The sequence below is a fragment of the Benincasa hispida genome, chromosome 1 (genome assembly GCF_027475165.1).
Source record: "Benincasa hispida cultivar pf3 chromosome 1, pf3_genome.v1.1, whole genome shotgun sequence".
NCBI classification, from domain to species: domain Eukaryota; kingdom Viridiplantae; phylum Streptophyta; class Magnoliopsida; order Cucurbitales; family Cucurbitaceae; genus Benincasa; species Benincasa hispida.
The window spans coordinates 33691309-33715165 of record NC_143478.1 but is presented as its reverse complement, the minus strand read 5'-3'; the positions used below and the strand labels follow the sequence as shown (position 1 = coordinate 33715165).

The following is a 23857-nucleotide window of genomic DNA, read 5'->3' as shown; positions in this document are numbered from 1 at the left end:
ATTCATTCTTGTATTTGCCTTTTCTTGAATAACCTGAAATGTCAATACTTAATTATAAGTTTATAAATATATATTGAGTCTATAAGTCATAAAGAAATATAGGAAATGTGACAATTGTTATACCTTCACTTTTTTTGCTCTGTCATGCACCATTTTGATTTTGATTTTGATTTTGATTTTTATCTTTTTTTAGGTTTATTGTCTTCTTCTTCATTGCCTTCAATCTTTTGTAAATATTAGTATTGGTGTACCAATGAAAAAAAATTATAGAAGCTGTCAATATACTTTTTCCATTATATAGTCTATCATTAAAAAAATTAAAAGAACTAGATAGTATTAGTATTGAACTCCAATCAACAGTGACAATATTCTATCAGTGGTAGAAACCTATCACTGATAGACTTCAATGACCAACACACTTGAAGTCTAAAAAGAGCACAATAGCAATAACCTACTATCGAACTAGATGGGTACCTCTTTTTCCTCGACAGTAGTGGTTTCTTCTTCTATTTCCTTTTCTTTTTCATGGTTTTTTTCAAGCTTCTGTGGATATTAGTATACCAAATGGGAAAAAAAATGAAAATGTTGTTAGTAAACTATATGTACTTTATATAGTCCATTGGAAAAAAAAATAAAAGTAAAAGAATTAGAAGGCTTTAATACTTTTACCTCTTTCTCCTTGGCATAAGTAGTTTCATATTCAACTACTTTCTCAATATGAGCATCAACATCAACATCTATCATTTCTAGACTCAATGATGGATGATGATTCTTTTTCAAGTACTCTTGAGATTGTCTCTTACTTTCACATTTGTGCGAGACTCTCTGGTTTACAATTTCTATTAGAGAAAATAAAATACCGAGAATATCTTTTTGTCCCTTTTTAAAATCTTCAACATCTTCTTTGTGTTATCTTTTTAAACCTTCAATATCTACTTGTACAGAAGATATTCTTTCTCCAATCTTTTTATCTTTTTCCCCGACATATTCTCCTTCCTCCAATCTTTTCTTCTCCATCTCTAAAATTTTTTTGAAGTACTCTGATGACATTTCTTCTTTTGATGCAATAATAGGAACTGTAGAGAGCTAAAAACACAATATTTAATTAGTATTTTATACAGAACACCTTCTTTTTATAAGATTTGAAATACTCATATAATTATAGACAGAAGTTATCAATGACATAGTTTAATGAGATCATATCAGTGATATAGTTTAATGAGATCATATCATTGATATAGACCTACATATTAAATATAGGAATCAACAACAACATAACTACATCATATTAACAGGTATAGAATTCAGTGGGCCCCAACATACTTTACTAGTCCCTGATATGAGCAACATATATGTACAGACATTTACAGAATAAACACCTAAAACTTCTCTTTAGACTTTGGACTTTTAACTGGAGTCCTTGAGTGGCAGAGCAATATGGCAGCTAACCTCTGGGGAGATGACCACTACCTGGGAAAAGAAAAACATTTGAAAGAATGAGCTACTCGTCCAGTGAGTGACTAATAAAACATATTCATCATGCTTGAAACTGAAAACTGCGAAGCAAACTCATACTTAAAATATTTTAAAACATAGTATCTCTAAAAATACATAACTTGTATCCTTAGTTGAGAGAGAACTCTTTTGCTTAATCCCTCAACGTCAATCCTTAGTTGGTGTGGAGTAATCTCAACACTACCAACATCAACTCTACCTACGTGCACGTGGTAATAATTAAGTACCGTCATACCTTAGGTACTATGGCCCAAATACCTTCTCAGAGTCCATCAATATTAGGTTTATCATGCTCATCATAAAACTTATTCTTTTAGAAACATGTATACTTGAAAGCATAGTAACATGAACAAGAGCTTTCACATCTTTATAAACTTCTAACGCATGCTTTGTGTACATAAATACAAATATTTAACACATGCTTTATAAACATTCTTTTAAACTAGCATGTGACAATAGCTCTTCAAACTTAGTTTGCTTGGAAGACATTCTTATAATTAAGCAAGTATGAGTTACTGAAACATTTAGAAAACGTTTTAGATTTGTCATTCACAATTACGGGCTCGATCCTTCGGATTTATAAGCCTCTCCTAATTGAACTTGGCCATAAAATCACATTATTAACTTATGGTTATCCTCTAGATGATTATCCAGTCCAAACACTGCATAAAAAATTCTTCATTTTACCATAATTCTCTTAATCCCTAAATAATCTCTAAAATATTATAACATTACTTAAACTTCTCTAAAACCTTAATTAGTCCAATTTAGGATTTCACCTTATACTTTAATCCTCAAGTTACCTTAAAATTAACTTATAATTCCAAATCAATTCAATCCTAAGATCAAAGCATCTAATTGATACCCATGAAGGCTTAAATTAAGCTTAGGAACATCTTGATTAATCTTAATCTTGTCCAATTTTATCTAATTTTCCCATTAACCCTAATTAGGGTTAACTTTATAAACCAACCATTTAATCAACTTCAAATTCAAGTTAGGATTCTAATTTCTTATAATTTCATGTTTAAGGTATCATATTAATACCAATAGGGCCACTAATTATGCTTAAGAACACCTTAATCATCATAAAATTGGATTTCCAGTTTTTTAATGGCGGACAAAAGATGACGGACAGAGGTCATCTTCAACCTCCACTCCACATTTTCTTTTAAATTCGGCCAGTTTTCCGGTGAGACTTCTGGCGATCAAATTCGCTCATTTCAGCCATATCCACTCGAATTAATTTATATAAACCCCTTAACCATCCTATAAACTATCTTACCTCACATTTTGGAGTCTCGAATCGCCCTAAATCTTCTGAAATCGGTCAAATATTCCTTGATACCCCCTGTTTTTGGCGAGAAGTTTCAGAACTTTTCCCAGCTTGAAATTCATCAACCTCTAACCATATAACCTAAAATTTCTTGCACAAACTTTAAAATAAGCATCTTAGCCCACTAACTTGAGAATTTGAAGCTTTGAAAACGCTTGAATAACACGGAATCAGCTCCAAAAGCCACGTTTCTCTGTTCGCTCGAAACTCTGTGTAGTTTTGATTTTCCTATTAATTCACCAATTTACAGTCAAAATTAGCTCTAACTTCACGCATGAAAAATGTTAAGAAACCTCAACTTACTAGCCTCAAAATTTCAGCTTCAAATTTCGTTTCTACAGTTTGAAAACTTCAAAACACTTAAGCCTATTCAGACTGTCCAAAATTCAGACTTAACCCGATTTTTCATTCAAATTCCTCAACCTCCACAGCTCCAATCACTCCGGAAACCCTCGAACTTCTCTTCCTCACGTCCCTCTACAATTTCATCAAAGAAAATTAGGGTTTGCTCAAGGGAATCGGTGTAAATCGCTCTGATTTTCAGGCTCGTCACCACCTTTCTTTTTCGTCTTATCCCTTTCTCTTTATTTTATTTATTTATTTAATTTTTTTTTTAAATGCAATTCCTCTTCGAATTCCTTTTTCTATTCCAAAATTCCATTTTCTTCTATTTCTTCCTTTTCTTTTAGATTAATTTTTTTTTTCCAAACTAACTTTTAACTTTAATTATTTTAATTGTTAGGGATGTTCAAAAAATCTAATGACCCGATAAAACCAATCAATCCAACCAGTTTGAGTTGAGTTATTAACTCATCTGGGTTGGGTTGGATTCAATAAATGAAAATTTTATGGATTGGGTTGATTCATGGGTTCACCTAATATAATCCAAACCAACCCGACTTTATTATTAACTTTAAAATATATATTTTTTATTACTCACAACACAATTATTTATACATATATTGATTTTAATTTTATTTAATTTCAATATTTTTTGAATAATTTATTCTTTAACAACTATCAAAATTAGTTTCTTTGCACTTTAGAAAGAAAATTTTTACTATATAAATTGAAATTGAGTTGTTAATCTTAATTTAATATATGAAAATAATTCTTTTAAATAAATGATCCGATTAACCCGAACCAACCCAACCCAACCCAAATATTTCATGGTTGGGTTGGGTTAGGTTGGGTTCATTTTTTAATAAGGATTATTTGAGTTGAAAAAATTTACAACTTGAACAATTAGATTTTCAACCCAATCCAACCCAACACATGAACACCCCTACAATTCAAGACCAAGGGCTTACGTTGCCAATCTGATTATTTAGTTGATTCCCATTTCAAGATTATTAGGAAACCATTTCCTATTCTTTTTATGAACGAAGTTTAGGAAGTATTTTATATGTCCAATAAGATTTAGTTGATTCCCATTTCAAGATTATTAGGAAACCATTTCCTATTCTTTTTATGAACGAAGTTTAGGAAGTATTTTATATGTCCAATAAGCTAAAACTATGGGGAAGCCTTGCAGATAGGCGATTGGTCTTGATTTAGTCTTAATAGATTTCTTAAAAAACTCTACGGTAAGACTATAAGACATTCTTCCCCATGGATAATTCCTAAACTTCTCCTCATCATTCAACATCTTAACATGCTTCCAATCCACAATTATGAGGTTTTTTTTTAATCAACAAGTTTTTCAACAAATAAAGATTGACAAGTCTTGCTATTTTTCTTTCATCACTACAATGACTAGAAAAATAGGTAAATGATCTCTTAAGATTAACAGTTAAATGCACTCTTAGGATTTTCTCTAGTGACGCTAATATCATTTTTAAAAAATGATTGTTTAATCTCTAAATTACTTTCTTCAGTTTCATCTAAAGCATCCTCAACAGGGTATTAGTAACAATTTAATCATGCAATCAAAGAAAAATCCCTCAACCCGAGCTCTACATTATTATCTTCAATATTGAAAAGAAGAACATTGTTATCAATAGAGACACATTGTCTTCTAATTTAATGTGCTAGAAGTTGTAAAGGTACTTTGGACATTTTTAAACCTAGCAAAAGCCCAAACAGTCCTTCCTTAACCAAAGATAAACAGCTAGAATCTAAGCTTTAAATAATATTGTCTATCACTTCCAGTTTGACATAAACTGTGACTTTCAAAGTGGAATTCCAACTTTCTTTAAGATTTTTCCATATATATATATATATATATATTATGCTAAAGTACAACTTAAAAATGATATATACTAATTATATAGTATTCACCTTCTCTTTTTTCACTCTTCTTTTTTTTTTTTTTTTTTTTTTTTTTAATGATTCTTCAAGTTTTAAGGTTCTTTTTGCCCCCTTTTTCTTTATTCACTTTCCATAATTGTCTTTCACGTATCAATCTATTAAAATAGTAATAAACACTTCAGCCAACAAACTAAACTCTTCAAGTTTATCAATAGTAGAGCTGATAACTGATATATTTTAAGTAGTGAAGTCTATCATAAACTTATCGCAGATATGTTTCTATCACTAATATACTTGAAGTGGTGAAATCTATCAGTGATAACCCTATCATTGATATAATTCATCTCTTCAAATTTATCAGTGATAGAAACTTACCACGGATAGACTCTTGTTGGAAATGCGACCAAAGTCCCACATTGGTTAGATAAGTGGAAGATCATGGGTATATAAGTGAGGATGACTATTTTCATTGGTATGAGGCCTTTCGGGGTGAAACAAAAAATATCTCCATTGGTATGAGGCCTAAACTATGCATTTAACCAAGCCTATTGAAGTATTTCTATCATCGATAGACCCCAATAAAAAAGAATAGAATAATCAACCTACACATAAGTTCAATCAACTTATGCTACACTTTCAAAATTAGGATTTTGACAAATGTTGGAAGAGTTTTTTCGAAAAAAAGGAAGAAATTAAATTATCATCGATCAATTCGCTAGAGATTTCTATCACTAAAAAGCAAATCGACGATGAATTTGGATGGATGTGAATTGTCGATGAATGGAAAGACGAATCCGAATCATTGATCGATTTTGGAAAGGTGCATCCGAATAGTCGATAATGCAATTTGATCGTGGAATAAAATTTAAACTCATTAGATTATGATGGATTTTTTAGTCTTTTTGTATGGGATGGAATCAAATTTGACCATATTTATTATATATATATATATATATATATATTTATTAATGCTATATCTGTAATTAGTTTGAGCTAAAAAGGTTATGTTTGCCAGCAACAGGCAGTCAGCTCTCGACTTGATTTTCTTCTTTCAATTCATTGTCTTTATTATTATTATTTTTTAATATCTAGTATTGATATGTACAAAGATATGACATGTAGCCAGCATTGGGCTTTATTTCCTTGATTTTCTACTTTCAATTCATTGTCTTTATTTTATATTATATAGATACGTCCATATTAGAAACTTTCGGAAATTAAAGGATAAGAATGAAGAAATCATTCAAGTAGAATGGTTGTTCTGGTGAAATAATTCTGAGAAGTGAGAATAGACAATTAGTTTTGTTGTAACTAGCTTTCTGAATACATTTAATTTAGCTTGTTCTTCGGCAACACGTGAACTCTCTCTCTATCTCCTTTGCCATTAAAATATTAATATTATTGGATATTTTAAAAAGAAATAAATATGTTCACTATCTTATGAAAATACAAAAAAAAATTAAATTTTGTCCGGACTGTAGGAGAGCCGTTTTTTTTTTTTTTTTTTTTCTAAATTTTAATTTAGGTAGGAGTTACACTCAATGAGACATAATTTACATTCGTTAAAATACACTTAATTTAGTGAAAAAATAAGTCTAAATTTTGAAAAGTTAAAAATAGAAAAATCAAATAATTTTCAAATAAGAAAAAAAAAACACATACACACTAAAATGCTCCATTAGATAAGTCAATAAACAAAAATGTATGGTCAGTTAAAAGATTAAAGAAATCCACTCATCTATTTGATGTTGTAAGTTTAAAATATTAGTCCGCATTTATTATAATAAAATGAGTAAAATTGAAACATATTAATATTGATTCAACTTGTCAAAGAGAGCATAACTCAATTGACATTGAAGTATGCTAATAACTATGATGTTTATGGTTCGAATCCTCACCCCAATTGTTATACTAAAAAAATATTGATCAAAATTGCTCTTAACTTTCTTTTTCTTTTTTGTTGGGAAAAAAATGAGCAATTTAGAACTATTGATGTAATGAAAATATGAGTAGGTTAAGTTAGTTAATGATGTAATTTTTGTTTGGTTGGTTATATTAATTTAATGTCATACCATTTAAAAAAGAGGTGGTTTTTAAATATAGAAAATTATTCAAAATATTTTCAAATATAGCAAAGTATCATTGTCTATCAGTGATAGACATTGATAAATACCGATAAACTGCTATCATAATCTCAAAAGATCAATGATAAATTTTCCAAAAAATATCAAGAAAAAAATAGAATTTATAGTGTTAACGTATAGATTTCTTGTCATTGTGCTCGTGACCACCAACCTACTTTTCTTGATCTGGCTTCGCTTTCTGAGTCGACTTGCATGAAAGTTTCTTACACTGGTGTGGTGTCAAACATACTACATTCTAATGCCTAAGTTAATATGCAAAATGTATAATTCAGCTAAGTACATAAAAATAGGTTAGGAATTTCGTTTGGAGATTAATTACTCTCTTTTTGGGGTCGTCGAATGAGGCTATTTATAATATCATTCATCTGATAGTCGTTGTAGTCACGTATAATGCTAGTGAGATCAGTGTAGTTAGCAACGCTCAAGGATATATACAGGGCACCAAATCGGACATGACTCGATCGTTTTTCGATTGGTATATATTCATCGACTTGATTAGTCTATCCAAAATCCGAGACTTTAATTTTTTTCTTGTGAGATGTACATTTACCCATGTCAAATCCTAATTTTCCTTAAATTTAGGTCCATCCATAAGCATTGAGTTTTGCCTAAGACAATCCTCGACACATAATAAGACAATAAACATGTTGTAACTCTGATGTAAAATAAATTATCGCATGTGATACTACAATATAATAATGTAAAAATAAATAGATAGATGGATTCATTTTTCAATTCAATTATGCCACAAGAAAATATCCAGAATTTTCTGACAGAAAAGAAAACGAAAAAGAATTTGGACCATTCAATAAACAGAACTAATCAAAACCAAATTCCTCTCAATTGGTTTGAGGGAACATGACAACGAGTCTCCCAAAAAAAAAGAGAATAAATAAATAAATAAACATAACGTATGATAACTGTTGTTCAAAATAAGAATAAAAAAGTACGAATATCTCACCATATCTCCAATTTATAAGTAGCAATTTTAGTCTCTAGATAATACATCAATGAAACTATTACAAATTATAATTCGAGGATTATAGTATTACTTTACAAGTTAAGAGTAAAGAGTGGATGTTTAAAATTAAATTATGCTCTCTAAATTTTAAAAGTATCTTATAAATCCATCAACTTTCAAGTTTCTATTTAATTAATTTCTACATTTTTTAAAAAACGAAAAATTTTATTGTTTCTATTCACAAGTCAACCATAAAGTTATAAATATGTGATAAAATAAGATTTAAGAAAGAGAGAGATTAGAGATAATAAAAAGGAATTGGTAACCTAATTCGGTGTAACCCCATACCTAGGTCTAGAGAGACACTTGTGCCTAAATGAAAAGGTTTCATTAGTATAGATAAGTGATTACAAAGAAAAACTTATTTTTGATAGACAAACTATCTCAATACAATAATAGCTTTCTTCTAATGAACTATTTAGGCTCCCCTTAAACTTGACGTTTCTCCTTCAACACAAAATTATTAGATTTAGGCTCACCTAAATTTGATGTCTATGTGCATGAAGATTGGATAACCTTTTTCATTCAACAATGGAACAAACCTTCAACCAGAACCCTTATACTATAAGGATTGACATGGGAGTCTTTCAGAATTGAATACCTTCAACAAATTATCATTACCACGCAATCACACCAGCAATCTTGCAACAAGAAAAAGATTAAGTACTCTATGGTGCCACATACTTATTTTTCACATCAATAAACACAATAGGGTTCATCAAGTTAACTCTCATGAATGAGTGTGTATATATATATTCTTGACATTTATGTCTCTTGCCTTATGTGATATATATATGTATACTGTATACATATATATATCACATAAGGCAAGAGACAGAAATGTCAAGAATAAAAACCGTCACTAGAAATAGAAAGAATAATATAAAAATCTATAATAAAAAAAGGAAAGATAATTTAAGGGCCCAAGCCTCACAACACGTCAGAAACATAACAAGGTATATAAAAGAAAATAATGTCAGCCAACAACACCAGTAACACTTTCATTTTTGTTTTTAATAAGTCTTTAATATATAAAAAAAGTTTTAAAAATTAATTGAGCGACATGAAATTGAATTTTAGATTTAATAAAATTTAAATTTTCAATGCTATACCTAAGTAATTTATTAAATTTTTAAAGATATTTAATGTATCAAGTATTAGACACAAGATTAAAGGTTTATAAATTTATTGAACATACATTAAACAAAAATTAAAAACTTAAGATTTATTATATATAATTTGAAAGATTGTAAACCAATTAGATACTTTAAAAAGTTTAGAGTGCGTTTGGGCCCCTATTTATAGTTGAGCGGGTGGGCTATAATAGTTCATCCAACGTTTGGGGCTCCAACTACTCACTTAAGCGTTTGATTATTTTGGTCACTTTCCTTACTCTTCCTCGTTTTCTTTATTTTGATTAGCGCTCGATTATTTTGCTCTGTTTCCTTTCATGGGTCTTTTGTACGGATGACCTCATTTGGGAGACCCAAATAAAAAATGACCTCTTGTAGAGAAAGTAATGGAAAATGTTATGGATATCAGTCTGAGTTGGTTGAATTTTTTAAGAATGCAATAGACTTTGCAAATGACCAACTGAAGTCCATTGCTGAATGACCCAAAGAGTAGCGTGCAACAGATGAGCTACGTGCCAAGATTGTGAATGAATTTAACGATATTCCAGAACTACAAACTCAATAGAAGGTGAAGCTTATGAATATCATATTCCACAATGTGCATAATACAAAGAGTTTTTTGTCTGTTCCAACGGATATGAAATTGGAGTATTGCGAATTTCTTCTTCTAGACAACGCCTGACCAACTATTTTCATCACTTGCTTTTCTATATTTAATTTCGACATATCTAAATTATGGCTTATACTTTATAATATTTTTTATGTTTCACTTAAAACTATTTTTTATGTTTCTTTATCTCTTCATACGTTAATGTGTTGGGCAATGATTAATATCCTTTGAAGAGAATGGAATTGTAATTGCAGCATGCTCATGAAATTTGATACGTCAAACAAGGTTAAAATTGGTGGAATGAGGACAATGCAACGTTCAATACATTTTATATAAATTAGTGGAATAAACAATTTTATTTAGGTTCGTGAAAATATGATATTTCATTTAAAATTTTTTCCTTTTACATATAGAAAAGTAGAATCAATTGTGATATATACTAAGATAACATGCATATAATTTATAACCGGCTATTATAATAATCTGTACCCTAAACACAAATTATGATACCACAGATTATAATAATCTTGCACAACAAACACAGGCTATTATACCAAAGACTATAATATGTTGCACACCAAACACATACTACTATACCACAGACTATAATAACCTACATTTCAAACACAGACTAAAATAATCTGCACCCTAAGCACAGAATATTATATTATAATACAGACTGTCATAACCCACAGATTATTATAACTCACTCAATGCCCCCAAATGCCCCGTTAGAGATTAGAGATGAATTAAACACAAATTAAGAGGGCATTTAAGGTAAGAAATGAAGTTGTAATGTTTGGAGAGTAGTATTTTTGAAACTCGAATTAATAAGACAAAATAATATTTTTTTTACTCGTGGATCATTAAGTGGAGTTGACTATTATAGCCATTAAGCATCACATATGATAGTTGAAGTTTCAAAATATTAAAGGATAACTGCAATTGATAGTATTTTTATAAATAATAATTAAGTATATAACATTTAAAAAAAAATTGTGAATATAACAAAATATATCGGTGATAGACTCTTATTAGTGATAAACTCTATTATAAACAAACTCTTATTAATGATAGACTCTATCATAAGTAAACTCCTATCAGTGATAAATTCTTATTAGTGATAGGCTCTATCTAAATTTTGCTATATCTGTAAATTATTTTATCTCTTAATATTTTTGGTTTGATTGCTATATTTACAATTATTCTATTGTTAAATTCACGACTAGCTTAACTATAGTAAAATTATTTAAAAACTCTCTATGTTTGTTATTTTATAACCATCATTTCTTCATTTCTAATTCAAATTAAAAATAATCCGTATTCAAAACAAACTATTATAATTTATCTACATTGATGATAACAAATCATAATTAAGGATCTTGGGCGCTCAAACAGCCACTTGAAATAAGGCTAAACTTGTAATTTAAGGAACTAAAAAATATCTTGGCATTTTAGGTGTGTGCGCTATACACACAAAATTGGTAATTTGAGCGTCGCGTGAAAATTGTTTAAAAAACAACAATTTAAAAGCGGGACACGTAACGCATTGAACTAACGGTGACACACAATACGAGGTCCAACTCCGACAGGATTCTCCCATCACATTACGACGCGTGTCCTTTCCGCCTGTCACTTTAGTCAATATTTCCGTCACAGCCAATGGAAAACGACCCTTCTACCATAACAAGACGCCACGCAATTCTTTTTCCCCCCGGGCCCACCCCGAACCGAATCACTTATCGCGATATCAAACGTCCACGTGTGGCCCTCGATTAATCTCAGCCGCCCACGTCTTTGTTCTCAAATCCAACGCGATGTGGTCCCCGCAACCCCCAGGTGGCCTCCATCTAAACACACTCCCTAATCCAACGGCTCACATTCATTTTTCTTTTAAACTATCATTGAACTGCCACATCAATCTTCTCCATCATTCCCTTTCTTTTTCTCTCTCTTATTTCATGCATTCACTGAACAAGCAGCAGCTTAGTAATAGCAGCCGGAACTTCCTCCGACGGCCGGACGCCGGAATGTGCGATCCAACTACTATGATTAAAACCAAGAATGCTCGCCGGAGACGGCTGAGAGTTCGTAAACTGAGGTACAAATGGCAGAGGAAGGTGCACGCGTCAGAGGTAGGTGAGGGAAATGAATTAGGCGATAATGGAGTTTCCGAATCAAATTGTGATGGAGTACTACTCTCTGAGAAGGAATCGGATTCGGCGTTGGATTGTGGAGTGTACAGCGAGATGTCGATTATAGGGCGGAGGAAGGAGATGGAAGATGAAGTGAGAGTGGAATTGGGATTGACGGCGATTAATGATGAGAAGTACAATTTCTTCGCCGTGTACGACGGACACGGCGGCGCTCAGGTGGCGCAGGTGTGCCGTGAGCGGTTGCATCGGATTGTGGCGGAGGAGATTGTGGCTCGGGGAGAGATGGATGAGGCGGAGTGGGGGAGGTTGATGGAGAGGTGCTTTGAGAGAATGGACGACGAAGTGAATAGCGGCGCCGCCGCGATGAAGACGGTCGGCTCGGCGGTTGTTGCGGCGGTCATCGGAAATGAGGACGTGGTGGTGGCCAATTGCGGCGATTGTCGAGCCGTTTTGGCTAGGGATGGAATTGCGTTGGCCTTGTCTAACGATCATAAGGTGCACAATCTCAACACCGACTCTGTTCAAACTTCAAATTACTCAATTACATTCATTCTAACAAGTCATTCAGAGAATTGAAAACCATACAAGTCAAGGAAGTACTTAGATTCAAATGACGATTTCATCATGGATCACACCCAATTTTGAGCAGACTAATTTTGACTCTTTGATTAACTAGATTCTATAATTGAAATTCGTGTAGATAATGAATCAATTTCGAAAAATGAGTAAATGAAGATAATAATGTGAACTCCAATTTAAAAATTGGTTTATGGTCTTAAAATATCAATTGATTCAGCATCTGTTTGTGATAATTATAAGCATATTTGGCTATGATCTGATGATGCCCTTTCTCTGTCTCTTGATTCTTATTCTGCCCATTGGAACATGTATCTAGTTATATAATATGCTGATATTCACGGAACTAAAACTTTTTAGTTGTTTTATTAGCTTTAAAACTCTTTGAATATTTGAATAATGTTGTACAACTTTTAGCTTATATGAATCCAAATTACGAGTAGCCTGGCAGAGCTGATGAGTTGAAGAGAATTGAATCTGCCGGTGGGAGGGTCATAAACTGGAATGGCTACCGGGTGCTAGGAGTTCTTGCGACTTCAAGATCCATCGGTATGTACAAAACAAACCAAACCAACAGAGCAAAACAAAACCCAATATAGATTCTGAATATATGTATGATTGTTTTCTGGACTAACTTATATAATTACCTTGGTTTAATGGAGATTAGGTTGTGGGGAAGTTGATCTTCAGATTTAGATTCTTTCATATAGTGGAACAAAATCCAACTTTCAGTCAGAAGAGTCTTAAAGCAATCATAATTATTAGTGAGGATTTGGTTTCTGGCATTTTAATCCAATCAAAATCTATTTGTTTTTCGGTAAATTGTTTGCAAAATTTGATGCTAGAAGCTATGATTTCATCTTGATTCAATTCTATTAATGAGGATCAACCGTGTTCCCAGCAGTTATATCAAATGTGAGAATTGTTCTTATCCAGTTCAATCTGTGTCAGGAACACGATTCCTTCCAATCAATTATTTTTTGTTGTAGGCTATTGAACGTCATAGTCCTTTTAAAAATCTTTCTGAATCCTCAATTTATCTTCTTCAGGTGATGAATATCTCAAACCATTTGTTATCTCCAAACCAGAAGTGACTGTTACCAAGCGAACTGACAACGATGAGTTCCTCATACTAGGAAGTGATGGCCTGTGGGATGTTGTTTCGAATGAAATTGCCTGCAACATAGTGAGGAGATGTTTTGGAGGCAAATTAAAGAGGGTTTCATTAAAGGTAGCAAACGACAGCCATGTTGCTGAAGCTGCAGCAGTGTTGGCGGAGCTTGCGGTGGCTCGTGGAAGTAAGGACAACATTAGTGTAATAGTAGTAGATTTGAGGAAACCAAACCGTTCCTCTCCATGATGCAGCACATATATATCTTTCAACTTCTGCTTGCTGCCATCCATAGCATTACCGGAATCCAACGGTTTCATGGTTTCGTGTAGACTTTTTCAACTCAACTCTACTACAAGCTTTCCGTGGATTCATTTTGACTGTGGATAGAGGTAATTCTATGGCAATCATATGCTAAAATTGGCCGTAGAACCAAGTAACCGCAATGATAATTATATAACATCTAATTCATTTTCTTTATAACTGGTTCTTCAATGCATATCTTACATCGAGTGGATGTGCCTTTTTCCTATGTTTGAGAATCTCTGTAAGACGATCTTTTTCTCAACCCAATGGCTTTTAAGTTCTACCGAATGATATTACTTGTCTTTCCATTGCTATATTCTAGTACAGCAGCCAGCCTCATTTTCCTTGGTTACATTGAAGGGAAAAAATGGTAATCAAGATTTACGTGATGTACACACACTCGACTCGTATGTAACAAACTATGGAGGCTAGACTATGACAAGTCGTATATCTCTTTAATGGAGACTAGAATATGAATATGATAAGTAGTGTATCTCTTTATTCCTTCAATTTAATCTTCAAGATTTATGAGTTTATAGAAGAAAAAAAAAACATAGCTCAATTGCCATCTGCAATCAAGTGTGCATCTAGTGTGTCTTATCAACCTCGAAGTCAGAGGTTTGATCTCTCCACCTCACATATTGTCAAAAGAGAAAAAATATTTTACGTGTTTATATATCCTTAATTATGTTTAATTAGGGAAATTTTAAAGGCTTTGTATCTTCCATCTCTTGCAAGTATATATAGAGCTCTTTTCAACATTTTCTTTACGAACATTTGAAATTCTCTTAGGTTGAAGTTTCCTTCTTTTCTTTATTATTCATTGTGTATTGATATGGAAAAAAAAAAAAACGAAGTTTGAAGATGATATTTTGTGGATTGAAGTTAAGTATGTTTAAAGTTGAGTTTATAGGCATTATCTCTTATAGATGTATTTAGCTTCTCATATGATAAAATTGTTGTTCTTCTCATATAATAATAATTGTTGTTATTCTTATGAAAAATTATATACATTATACTTTTTAATTTTTTCTTTTGTAGTATACAAATCTATTCCTAAAAGAAATGATATGATTATCGTTTTATCATCAGACTTCATTTCTTATCATATTTATCATGGGTTATTTTCAAATATAGAAAAATAAGTCAATTTATTTATAAATATAGCAAAATGTCACCGTCTATCAATGATAGATGATGATAGATTGATAGATATTGATAGATATCTATCAGTGTTAGTGATAGATATTGATAGTCTATCACTGTTATTGATAGACTGACATTTGCTATATTTGAAAATATTTTCAGTAGTTTTACCATTTAAAATAATTATTTTTTTTGGAGTGATATGTTAATTTCTTAATTCTAATATATTATGTCATTTACTTCATTTTTGTATTATCATTTGTTGCCCTTATTTAATTGCACCAGAAACAAATAATTATCAACTAGAAATGCATTACTTAAATTATAAATTAATGGGTTGAAAATTTATGGACAACTTTACTTTTGGAAAAGTTATTGTTTCATATAATATAACATTCTATTTTGTAAATTTAGCATGGATTAGGTTAATCTATTACATTCAAGCTAAACCAGGCAAGATAAAACAATTCTCCTCCCAAAACGCGGGAGGCAATCAGAAAGACAACACCTGTGCAGCTTCCCCTAAATCCTCAATCTCCTAAACCAACCCAAAAAACTTTGATGGGTCCTGCTACCTCTAAGCAATTGCTCTAATAAGTTCAGCACAGTCAGACTCCACAATAATAAGGCTCCCCCACAACCAAGAGCAAGACGAAACTGAGAATAGCTTTCAAACCTTTAATAATTGCCAGAGTTTTAAGGTTTTTGACTCCTCAATTAATCTTCATAGCCTCACAACCCGCAAGGATTGGGATCTAAAAGAGTCACACACAACCTAGTTGACACCACCAGCATCCTCTCGCTTAACCCAAGAGGCATCCGAATTCAGCTTCCATTGACCGATATCAGGAGGGACCCATGCCACCTGACTCGCCTAAATCTCCTTCCTGGAAAGGGAGGATGGCTATCCTGTTGGAATATAGAAACAAGCAGCGGAAGAAAACAGAATCATTAAACATTCTAATTCATTAATTTTGGCTTCAAATTCAGCATGTTCATAAACTAAAAAGAGAGTTTCAACACTAACCTTTGAAGTATCTTTTGAATCACTATCTTCAGCTGCAATCTTCTTTTTCTTTGGTTGTGAACCACCACAAGGTCTTTCCCTACTCATTCTCTTGGAGTCTTAGATTGAGTTGTGGGAAAACAAACTTGAATTAGGGAAAATGGAGGTGAAGAACTGGTTTTTGAGCAATGTGAAGAACACTTCTTCAAATCATGGTTAGGTAATAAACCAGTTTTAAGACCTCACACCGCTCACGTATTGCTCATAAAATCGGTTAACAATGCTCAATTATTCGGCCATAATTCCTAGGTAGAGGTGTTACGTAGACCGTCAACTTAAATACCCCTAGCCTTAGTCAGGATTATATACCAGTTGAGTTTGTAACCCTAGTTTTACAAGATAACGACCTATTTTAACTATTAAAACAAGTGGACTTATGTGACCATGCAACTTATCTTTGTTATGAATTTTAAATGTCTAACCCAATTTTATAACAACTTACAAAACTTTAGACATGCTAAGCATCCATAACATACATCAAAGGCATTCAACATTTAATATGACATTTATATTAAATCATTTGAAACTCTATACATGTATACTACATATTATAACACTTTGTAACATACTTTCAATGCATGTAACATGCCTCCTATGGTGGGATTTTAAAACTACATGGCATACTTTATGCACTTACAAGATTTATTTAATTATAACATACATCAGATGCATAAATAATTAAACACAAACTGATATAGTTTTAGTTTTGACATTTTCAAGCAAACAAAGGCCTAATTATTACAAAATTCAACAAAAATTGGCTCCAAAACACTTATGGTTCGCTCGAACCACCTTGAACTGGACCCGAACCTCTCGAACTAGACCTCCAATGCTTAAAATTGGGTTGAACTGGGAAAAAACCACCGAGTACCATCAAGCATTGGGTATGTCATCGATCATCGAGTATGTCCTCAAGCATCGAGTATGCCATCGTGCATCGAGTATTTCACTAAATACCATCAAATATGCCATTGAGTACCATCGAGTATGGCATCGTGCATCGAGTATTTCACAAAATACCATCAAGTATGAGTATCAAGTACCATCGAGTATAGCATCATGCGTCGAGTATTTCACAAAATACCATCGAGTATGGGGCATTGGGCATCGAGTATTGGGCAGTGGCTGAAAATCCAATTTCTGCTGCTTGACCTTCTTCACTTCTTTCTTCAATTACATCCTAGTTGCAACTCTAATGACTCCAATCGAATTACAGGCACTTAAACACACATTAAAGCCTATCAATCAAGAGCCAATTTCAATAATTACAACATAATTGAAGAGAAAATAATGCAAAAGCTTAGAAAAACCATATCAGTTCATCATTTTCATACAATTTATGATAAACACTCACCAAGCCAAAATTAAATTGAATTGAATGCTTAAATGATACTCTGATACCAATTGTTGAAATACAGAAACAAGTAGCGGAAGAAAACAGAGTCATTAAGCATTCTAATTCTACCTCCTTTTATTAACACCATAGAATGTTCCTGCAAATTATGACCTTCGCCCGGAATATGAGCAAATATTCATTAATTTTGGCTTCAAATTCAGCAAGTTCATAAACTAAAAAGAGAGTTTCAACACTAACCTTTAAAGTACCTCTTGAATCACAATCTTCAACTGCAATCTCCTTTTCCTTTGGTTATGAACCACCATAAGGTTATTCCTACTATTCTTTTGAAGCCTTAGATTGAGTTGTGGGACTTAAAACAAGCTTGAATTAGGGAAAATAGAGGTGAAGAACTGGTTTTTCAACAGTGTGAAGAACACTTATTCAAACACTTTTTTTTTTTCAACAAAATTCAACTATTTGCATGCCTGATTTCCACTCAGAACTGAAGTTTATATTGCATGACTTTCAAGCAACAAACCGCTATAAAATTAGTGGAACCATGAATGAGCTACTAGGTTGAAGAAGTGGGAAAATCTCACTTTGAGATTTTCTCATTTTCTTCATTTTCCATTTAATTTTGAAACTATTTACAAAATTAAATTTCAATTTCAGTTTTTAATCATAAAATTAAAATTGAATTTAATTTTACAAAAATTAATACAAAATTATTTTTTCTAATAAAATTAATAATAATTAATTAAACAATTTAATTAATTCTAATTAATTTAATATTTAATATTAAATTAATTCAACAATTTAATTAATTCTAATTAATTTAATATTTAATATTAAATTAATTCAACACTAATTCCATCACTGTGAATCCCTGTGGATTTAATATTTAAATAATATTTAAATATTAACCAATTCTCCAATTTCGTTTAATTCCAAAATTAAACATATAATTGTATCACATATAATTACTAATTCCCTTAATTTGTATTTAAACGATTCAAATTAACTTATCACACTATTCGAAGGTTTATCCGTTTGTGAGCTAGTAGGGGACCTAATGAACCTATAGATCATGGCTCCAACGATCCGAGATTAATTGGCTAAACTCTTTACACCGAATTAACCTCCATTCGTTAACTACCGGGTCACTCCACTAAAGCCCGTAGTTGCACTCCCCTCACTATAGATATATTGCATCCACTCAATATAACCATGTTTAGTAAGTTAACCCTTCACAGGTTGTTCGTAATAACGGTTGGGTCAAAAGGCTGTTTTACCCCTAAGATTACCTCTTGTTCATTAAGTCCCACTAATCCTCTAATTAACAATTGGTTTGTGATCTGATCATTAAACCGAGTCCCTCTCGAGCTAATGAGAAGGTGGGACCCCTTATTCAAGACCCGAAGTTAGCACTTAAGGAAACAACCTCTCTACTATCCCTGAAAGCGGGTAGGAGTGAATTCCATCTTGCACCCTATATCCCCAGCTATCTTCTCGGTCTTACCCCTGAAATAGGAGGCTTATTGAGCCGAGGCTGTTAAACCAACCCTCACCTATGCAAATCTAAGGATAATCCTGAATAAACAGGAGTTCAAAGTTAGCTGAGGATTAAGGTCAAGTTACCTAGGTCATCTTTTTGAAATAGTTAGTCTCAAACAGTAAACAACGTTATAAAATAAGAATGACTTATTTCTTGGTCCGATCTTGTGCAAACTCATTGCATAGGATGCTCCCACTCCTCATGTCACTACATGTATGAATCCGGATCACTTCGTCTGTAGCACTTTACAATACCTTATAACAACTACAGAGTGTGTCGCATCCTATAGTGTTACTAGAATAAGGCACCCAACCTTATTCATATACTATAGATCATTTAGACTATTTACTCGAACTTGATTCACTCATATGTCTCCACATAAAGTTCAAGTACTCATGTAATAGTCATGGATCTTTTAATTTATTGGATTTATTTCTAAAACGAAATATGCAATTCATATATTCAATACATCTTTATTGAATCAAACTTCGATAACAACTTTATTGATTTACAGAGTGAGTTTATTGTTTAAAAACCACGAGTGTTAGGACATAAAACCCAACATACCCCTCCTTTAAAAGAATCTTCTCTACATGCTTAGCAATCCAACGCATAAGAACAAACCTATCTGGGACTGAGTCGCTATTTTTAATGTGATTTTGATAGTTCTACACATCCCACAGAAGGATGTCCGTGACCTTTCAGTCAGCAACATCAATCATCGATAGCAACCCGCTCCAGCAATCTTGCGGGCTCACAATCATACAAGAAACCAAATAAACGAAGAAAGAACTCAATCCAAATGCTTTTAGTAGACTTACACCCTCAAAACACATGACATAAGGTTTCCACAACTTTCCTACAAAATAAGCACAAAAGATTAGCACAACTCCTTTTTTTGGTAATATTATCCAAAGTGGGGAGAATATCAGACACAATTTCCCAAATGGGGTCTTCACACGGCGCGGGTGGGGAGGGGACAGGGCCTCCATACATAATTGAGCTTAAGCTTCAAGAAGTTAGATACTGACTCCAACCCTGTTCTTTCAGAGTTGACCACCAGCTTACAAGCACTTATGATGAAAAACATGCCTTTAGGTTCCATCATCCAGATAATGTCATCAACTTTCCCAGATCTTGTTGCATCGTTGGGGAGAAAGTTTTCCATGATAAAATATATTTTCCACCTTCCCTCAAGGTCCAACAGGTCACGAATCCTTCAATTCTGAAGACATCTATTAATGCAGATAGGCGACCTCTGACCATCACCGAATAGACAGGGATCTTAATGAGCATAAATGTTGGCGTCGTTCCCAATCTTCCATCTATACCCCTCTTTTAACAAATGCCTAGCCCATACAATTCTCTTCCAAGTTAACAAAAGGGTTATTACCTAGCGGAGCATTGAGAAAGTCATCATTATTAAAATATCTCCCTTTAAGCACATGAGCCAAGAGTGACACCCCTTTCCAGATTACCCTCTTAACCTAGAAAGAGATGTGAAGATGCTAAACATCACCTTTCTTGGCGACATTTAACATCCTTTCCCTAACTCAACCCGTATTTAAACCTGGACACCTTCTCCATGTTCATTCAACATTTACAATTTTCATTCAACATATTGATTACACAACATTCATAAGTACACTTCATAACTTCTTTCCATTTTCTGTTTCATCAAAACTCAGTTCGATCACATTATTTAAAATTATACATGGTCGCAGCCGTTAGGGTGTCGTAAAAACCTCATGATCTGAGCCAAATAAATTTCATGCCTTACTCTACTAAATATAGCAAAGGGAAGTATGAAGATGATCCACAGGGAGCCGTTAAGATTTCTAGACCACAAAGCTTATAGGAAGTAACCGAGAGTGGGGTTTGTGATTGGTGATGCAAAATAAACGTAAATTGTGTGAAATAAAATAGTGCGGAGTGAATTTAATGCATGGAGTGTGAATTGAGTGAATTTAGCGAATTGGGTGTGAATTAGGTGTTTTTCCATTCCTTATAATTCTATCATAGGCTTAATTACAAAAGCATGAGACCTTCCAATTAAAACTTAACCAACTCACTCAGAATCTTAAGTGGAAATCCGTAAGATCGAGTTAATTCAAGGCTTAAGGAAGAATCCTCCACCCCTAAACGATAAACTAACAAGCATTAAGCTTAAGGGCATGCTAAGTTGAATAATCAATTTTCATCATCTAATTGAATACTCAAGGTGAGATTCATCTAGATTAGAAAGAGAGTGCTTATTAATTGGAAACCCAAATTGACATCACAACCTTACTTAACATTTTCTTCTAGGTGATTAACTTACTAAGAATTACATATAAGAGCTAATCGAAAGCAAACAATCAAACTAACATGACTAATTTGTCAAGTAATCCCATGAAAGAAAGAGTAAAGAATGATTACAAGATGAAATATCTATTAAACCAGAAAATCTCAGCAAAATACAATCCCAAGTCTCAAGAATTCTAAAGGAATGGAAATAAACCAAAAAACTCAAGCTAAGTTCTTACCTCTAGCCCTTAATCATCTTAAAAAAAAATTTCTTCAAGTTTAATATTGACCAAAAACGGAATAAACTAACGTTTACAGTGAAGAGCTGGAGATTACAAGTGAAGAAAATTGAGAAACGACGTTCTCCCCCGTAAAAACGACCTAAATTTCATTTATAGCAGGCCAGTGGCACCGTGGCGCTTGGGATAGCGCCGCGTTGCTAAGGCGCACGCATGTCCGTCAAAGTTCATAGTGCCGCAACGCTACACCAAAATTGGTGCTACTGGAAAAAGCGCTGTGTACTGGCACCGCGGTGTTAAGCGTTGTGCCTCCAGAGGCATTTTTATCATTTTGTCTCCGTTGAAGCTCAGATGCTATTTATAGCTTCTAATTGCTCTAAATTAACCCCAATAGTCTATAATAGTCAATTCTACTTCCAAGGCACTTGAAACCTGTAAAATCACTGAATAAATACATTAAACACAGTAACGACCTTGAATTAAGCACAGAGAGAGAACACATTTTTAGTGCTATCAAACACCCCCAACTTAATTCTTGATCGTCCTCGAGCGAGGTAGAACATGAAATCACTCACATATTAGCTTGTTAAGTTGCCTAGTTCCGTACTCAAGCCTTAATAGTCAAACAAAACTATGCACATAGTCGAATGGACAACAAAAAAAACATTCAACCAATTTAAGGCAAATTTGAAGACTCTATTCAAACTTTATCATGCATGGATGAGTACAAGCCCATCAATTTTAAGCATAAGCAGACCCCAAAAAGCCTTATGAAGCCTCACTTCATTTTCCCTCTACTCTGGCTCAAAAGTTCAAGAATTAGATTTCCAAAACTCAAAGTGGTGATTCCTTGCAATTAGAGTAATCAAATCGTTTAACACTTTATCCTTATTCTTTTTCTTGAGCTCTCTCTCTCTTTTCTTTTTTCATCATCTCACACATTCTTTTTCTTTTTCTCTCTCTCTTTTTTTTTTTTTGTTTTTTCAAATGGAGAAGAAATTTTATCAAGAAAGACTGCTTTTATTTTGGCTTGCCCACATGGGTTACATGCATGACATCCAACTACAGGCCAACTTACTTTAAAAAATGCCTAAACTTACTCATTTCTCTAGAGTGCTTTAGCTCAAAGGGAAACTATGGGTGTCATAGCCATCCCATATTATTTACACCATTGAGAAATAGGAGTAAACCTCACCTTATTCAAACTCTCTAATCATATTTTTTCAGGAAAGATCCCAACTCAATTGATTACTTCTTAAAGTATGCATCACTAAATTGACTCTTTGAAATTTAATGTCTTTCCCTAAGGCCTTTCGGTGTGACAACAATCTTATGGCCTAATAATTTGATTCAAGGTGAGCAACAGTTGAGATAGATAGACAAAGAACTTAAAGATGCATGATAGAGATGAAGAAAAATTATAAAAAATGCCTTAAAAATCGTAAATCCTTTTCTTTCACCCTATCTCATACACACACAAATCAAAAGAGAGCATCATAGACTGATCATAGCAGGGAACACGACAAATAAGCAAATGACAAGCAAGCAAATCACATTGTTTGAGCTCAGTGCTCATGGACCCCAAACAAAATTTTCACGCCAAATTCAAACACCCCACCCTTAACTATTAAAGCTCACATTGTCCCCAATGTGACTGAAAATAGAGCATGAAGGATCTTTTGACTTCCCTGAATTAGCGGGATGAAAGGAAGATTTGGCTCACTCGAATCAAGCTTTTCTCCACCAACTAACCTAGCAAAAACAAGAATGATGGAAAATATTAAGCTCAATGATAAAGGAAAAATTACAAAAATGAAATCTACACTAGGAAAGCATGCAAATTTAAAGCTTGGCTGCCTTCAGGAAGCGCAAATTTTTAAGGTCGATTGCTCAACCATGGTGACTCATTTTCAGACATAAATCGGTGAGTCTAATCGGTAGGCGAAATCAAAGAAATCTAGCGAATCCCCCTCATGGAAGATCTTCAAAGATGGCCATTCACCTTCAAAATTTTTCTTGTATCAAAATTCAAAATGTCCACTACACCATAGGGATAAACGTGAGAAAC

At 33.0% G+C, this 23857-nt stretch overlaps 1 protein-coding gene and 1 long non-coding RNA gene across 2 annotated transcripts; one reads left to right on the top strand and one right to left on the bottom strand.

Annotated features, from left to right (window-relative positions):
* Window positions 1–1211: 1211 nt before the first annotated feature.
* LOC120089125 (uncharacterized) lies at window positions 1212–3455 on the bottom strand. The gene is made up of 3 exons (XR_016528377.1): window positions 3159–3455; window positions 2801–3079; window positions 1212–1470 (listed from the first exon to the last, which is right to left on the bottom strand). It is a non-coding gene; the product is annotated as an uncharacterized LOC120089125 (long non-coding RNA).
* Window positions 3456–11898: 8443 nt separating this feature from the next.
* Window positions 11899–14446, top strand: LOC120090157 (protein phosphatase 2C 51-like). Its single transcript, XM_039047678.2, has 3 exons — window positions 11899–12660; window positions 13185–13290; window positions 13791–14446. The coding sequence occupies exons 1-3, from the start codon at window positions 11971–11973 to the stop codon at window positions 14099–14101; spliced, it is 1107 nt and encodes a 368-aa protein (XP_038903606.1). The 5' UTR covers window positions 11899–11970; the 3' UTR covers window positions 14102–14446.
* The last annotated feature ends 9411 nt before the right edge of the window (window positions 14447–23857 follow it).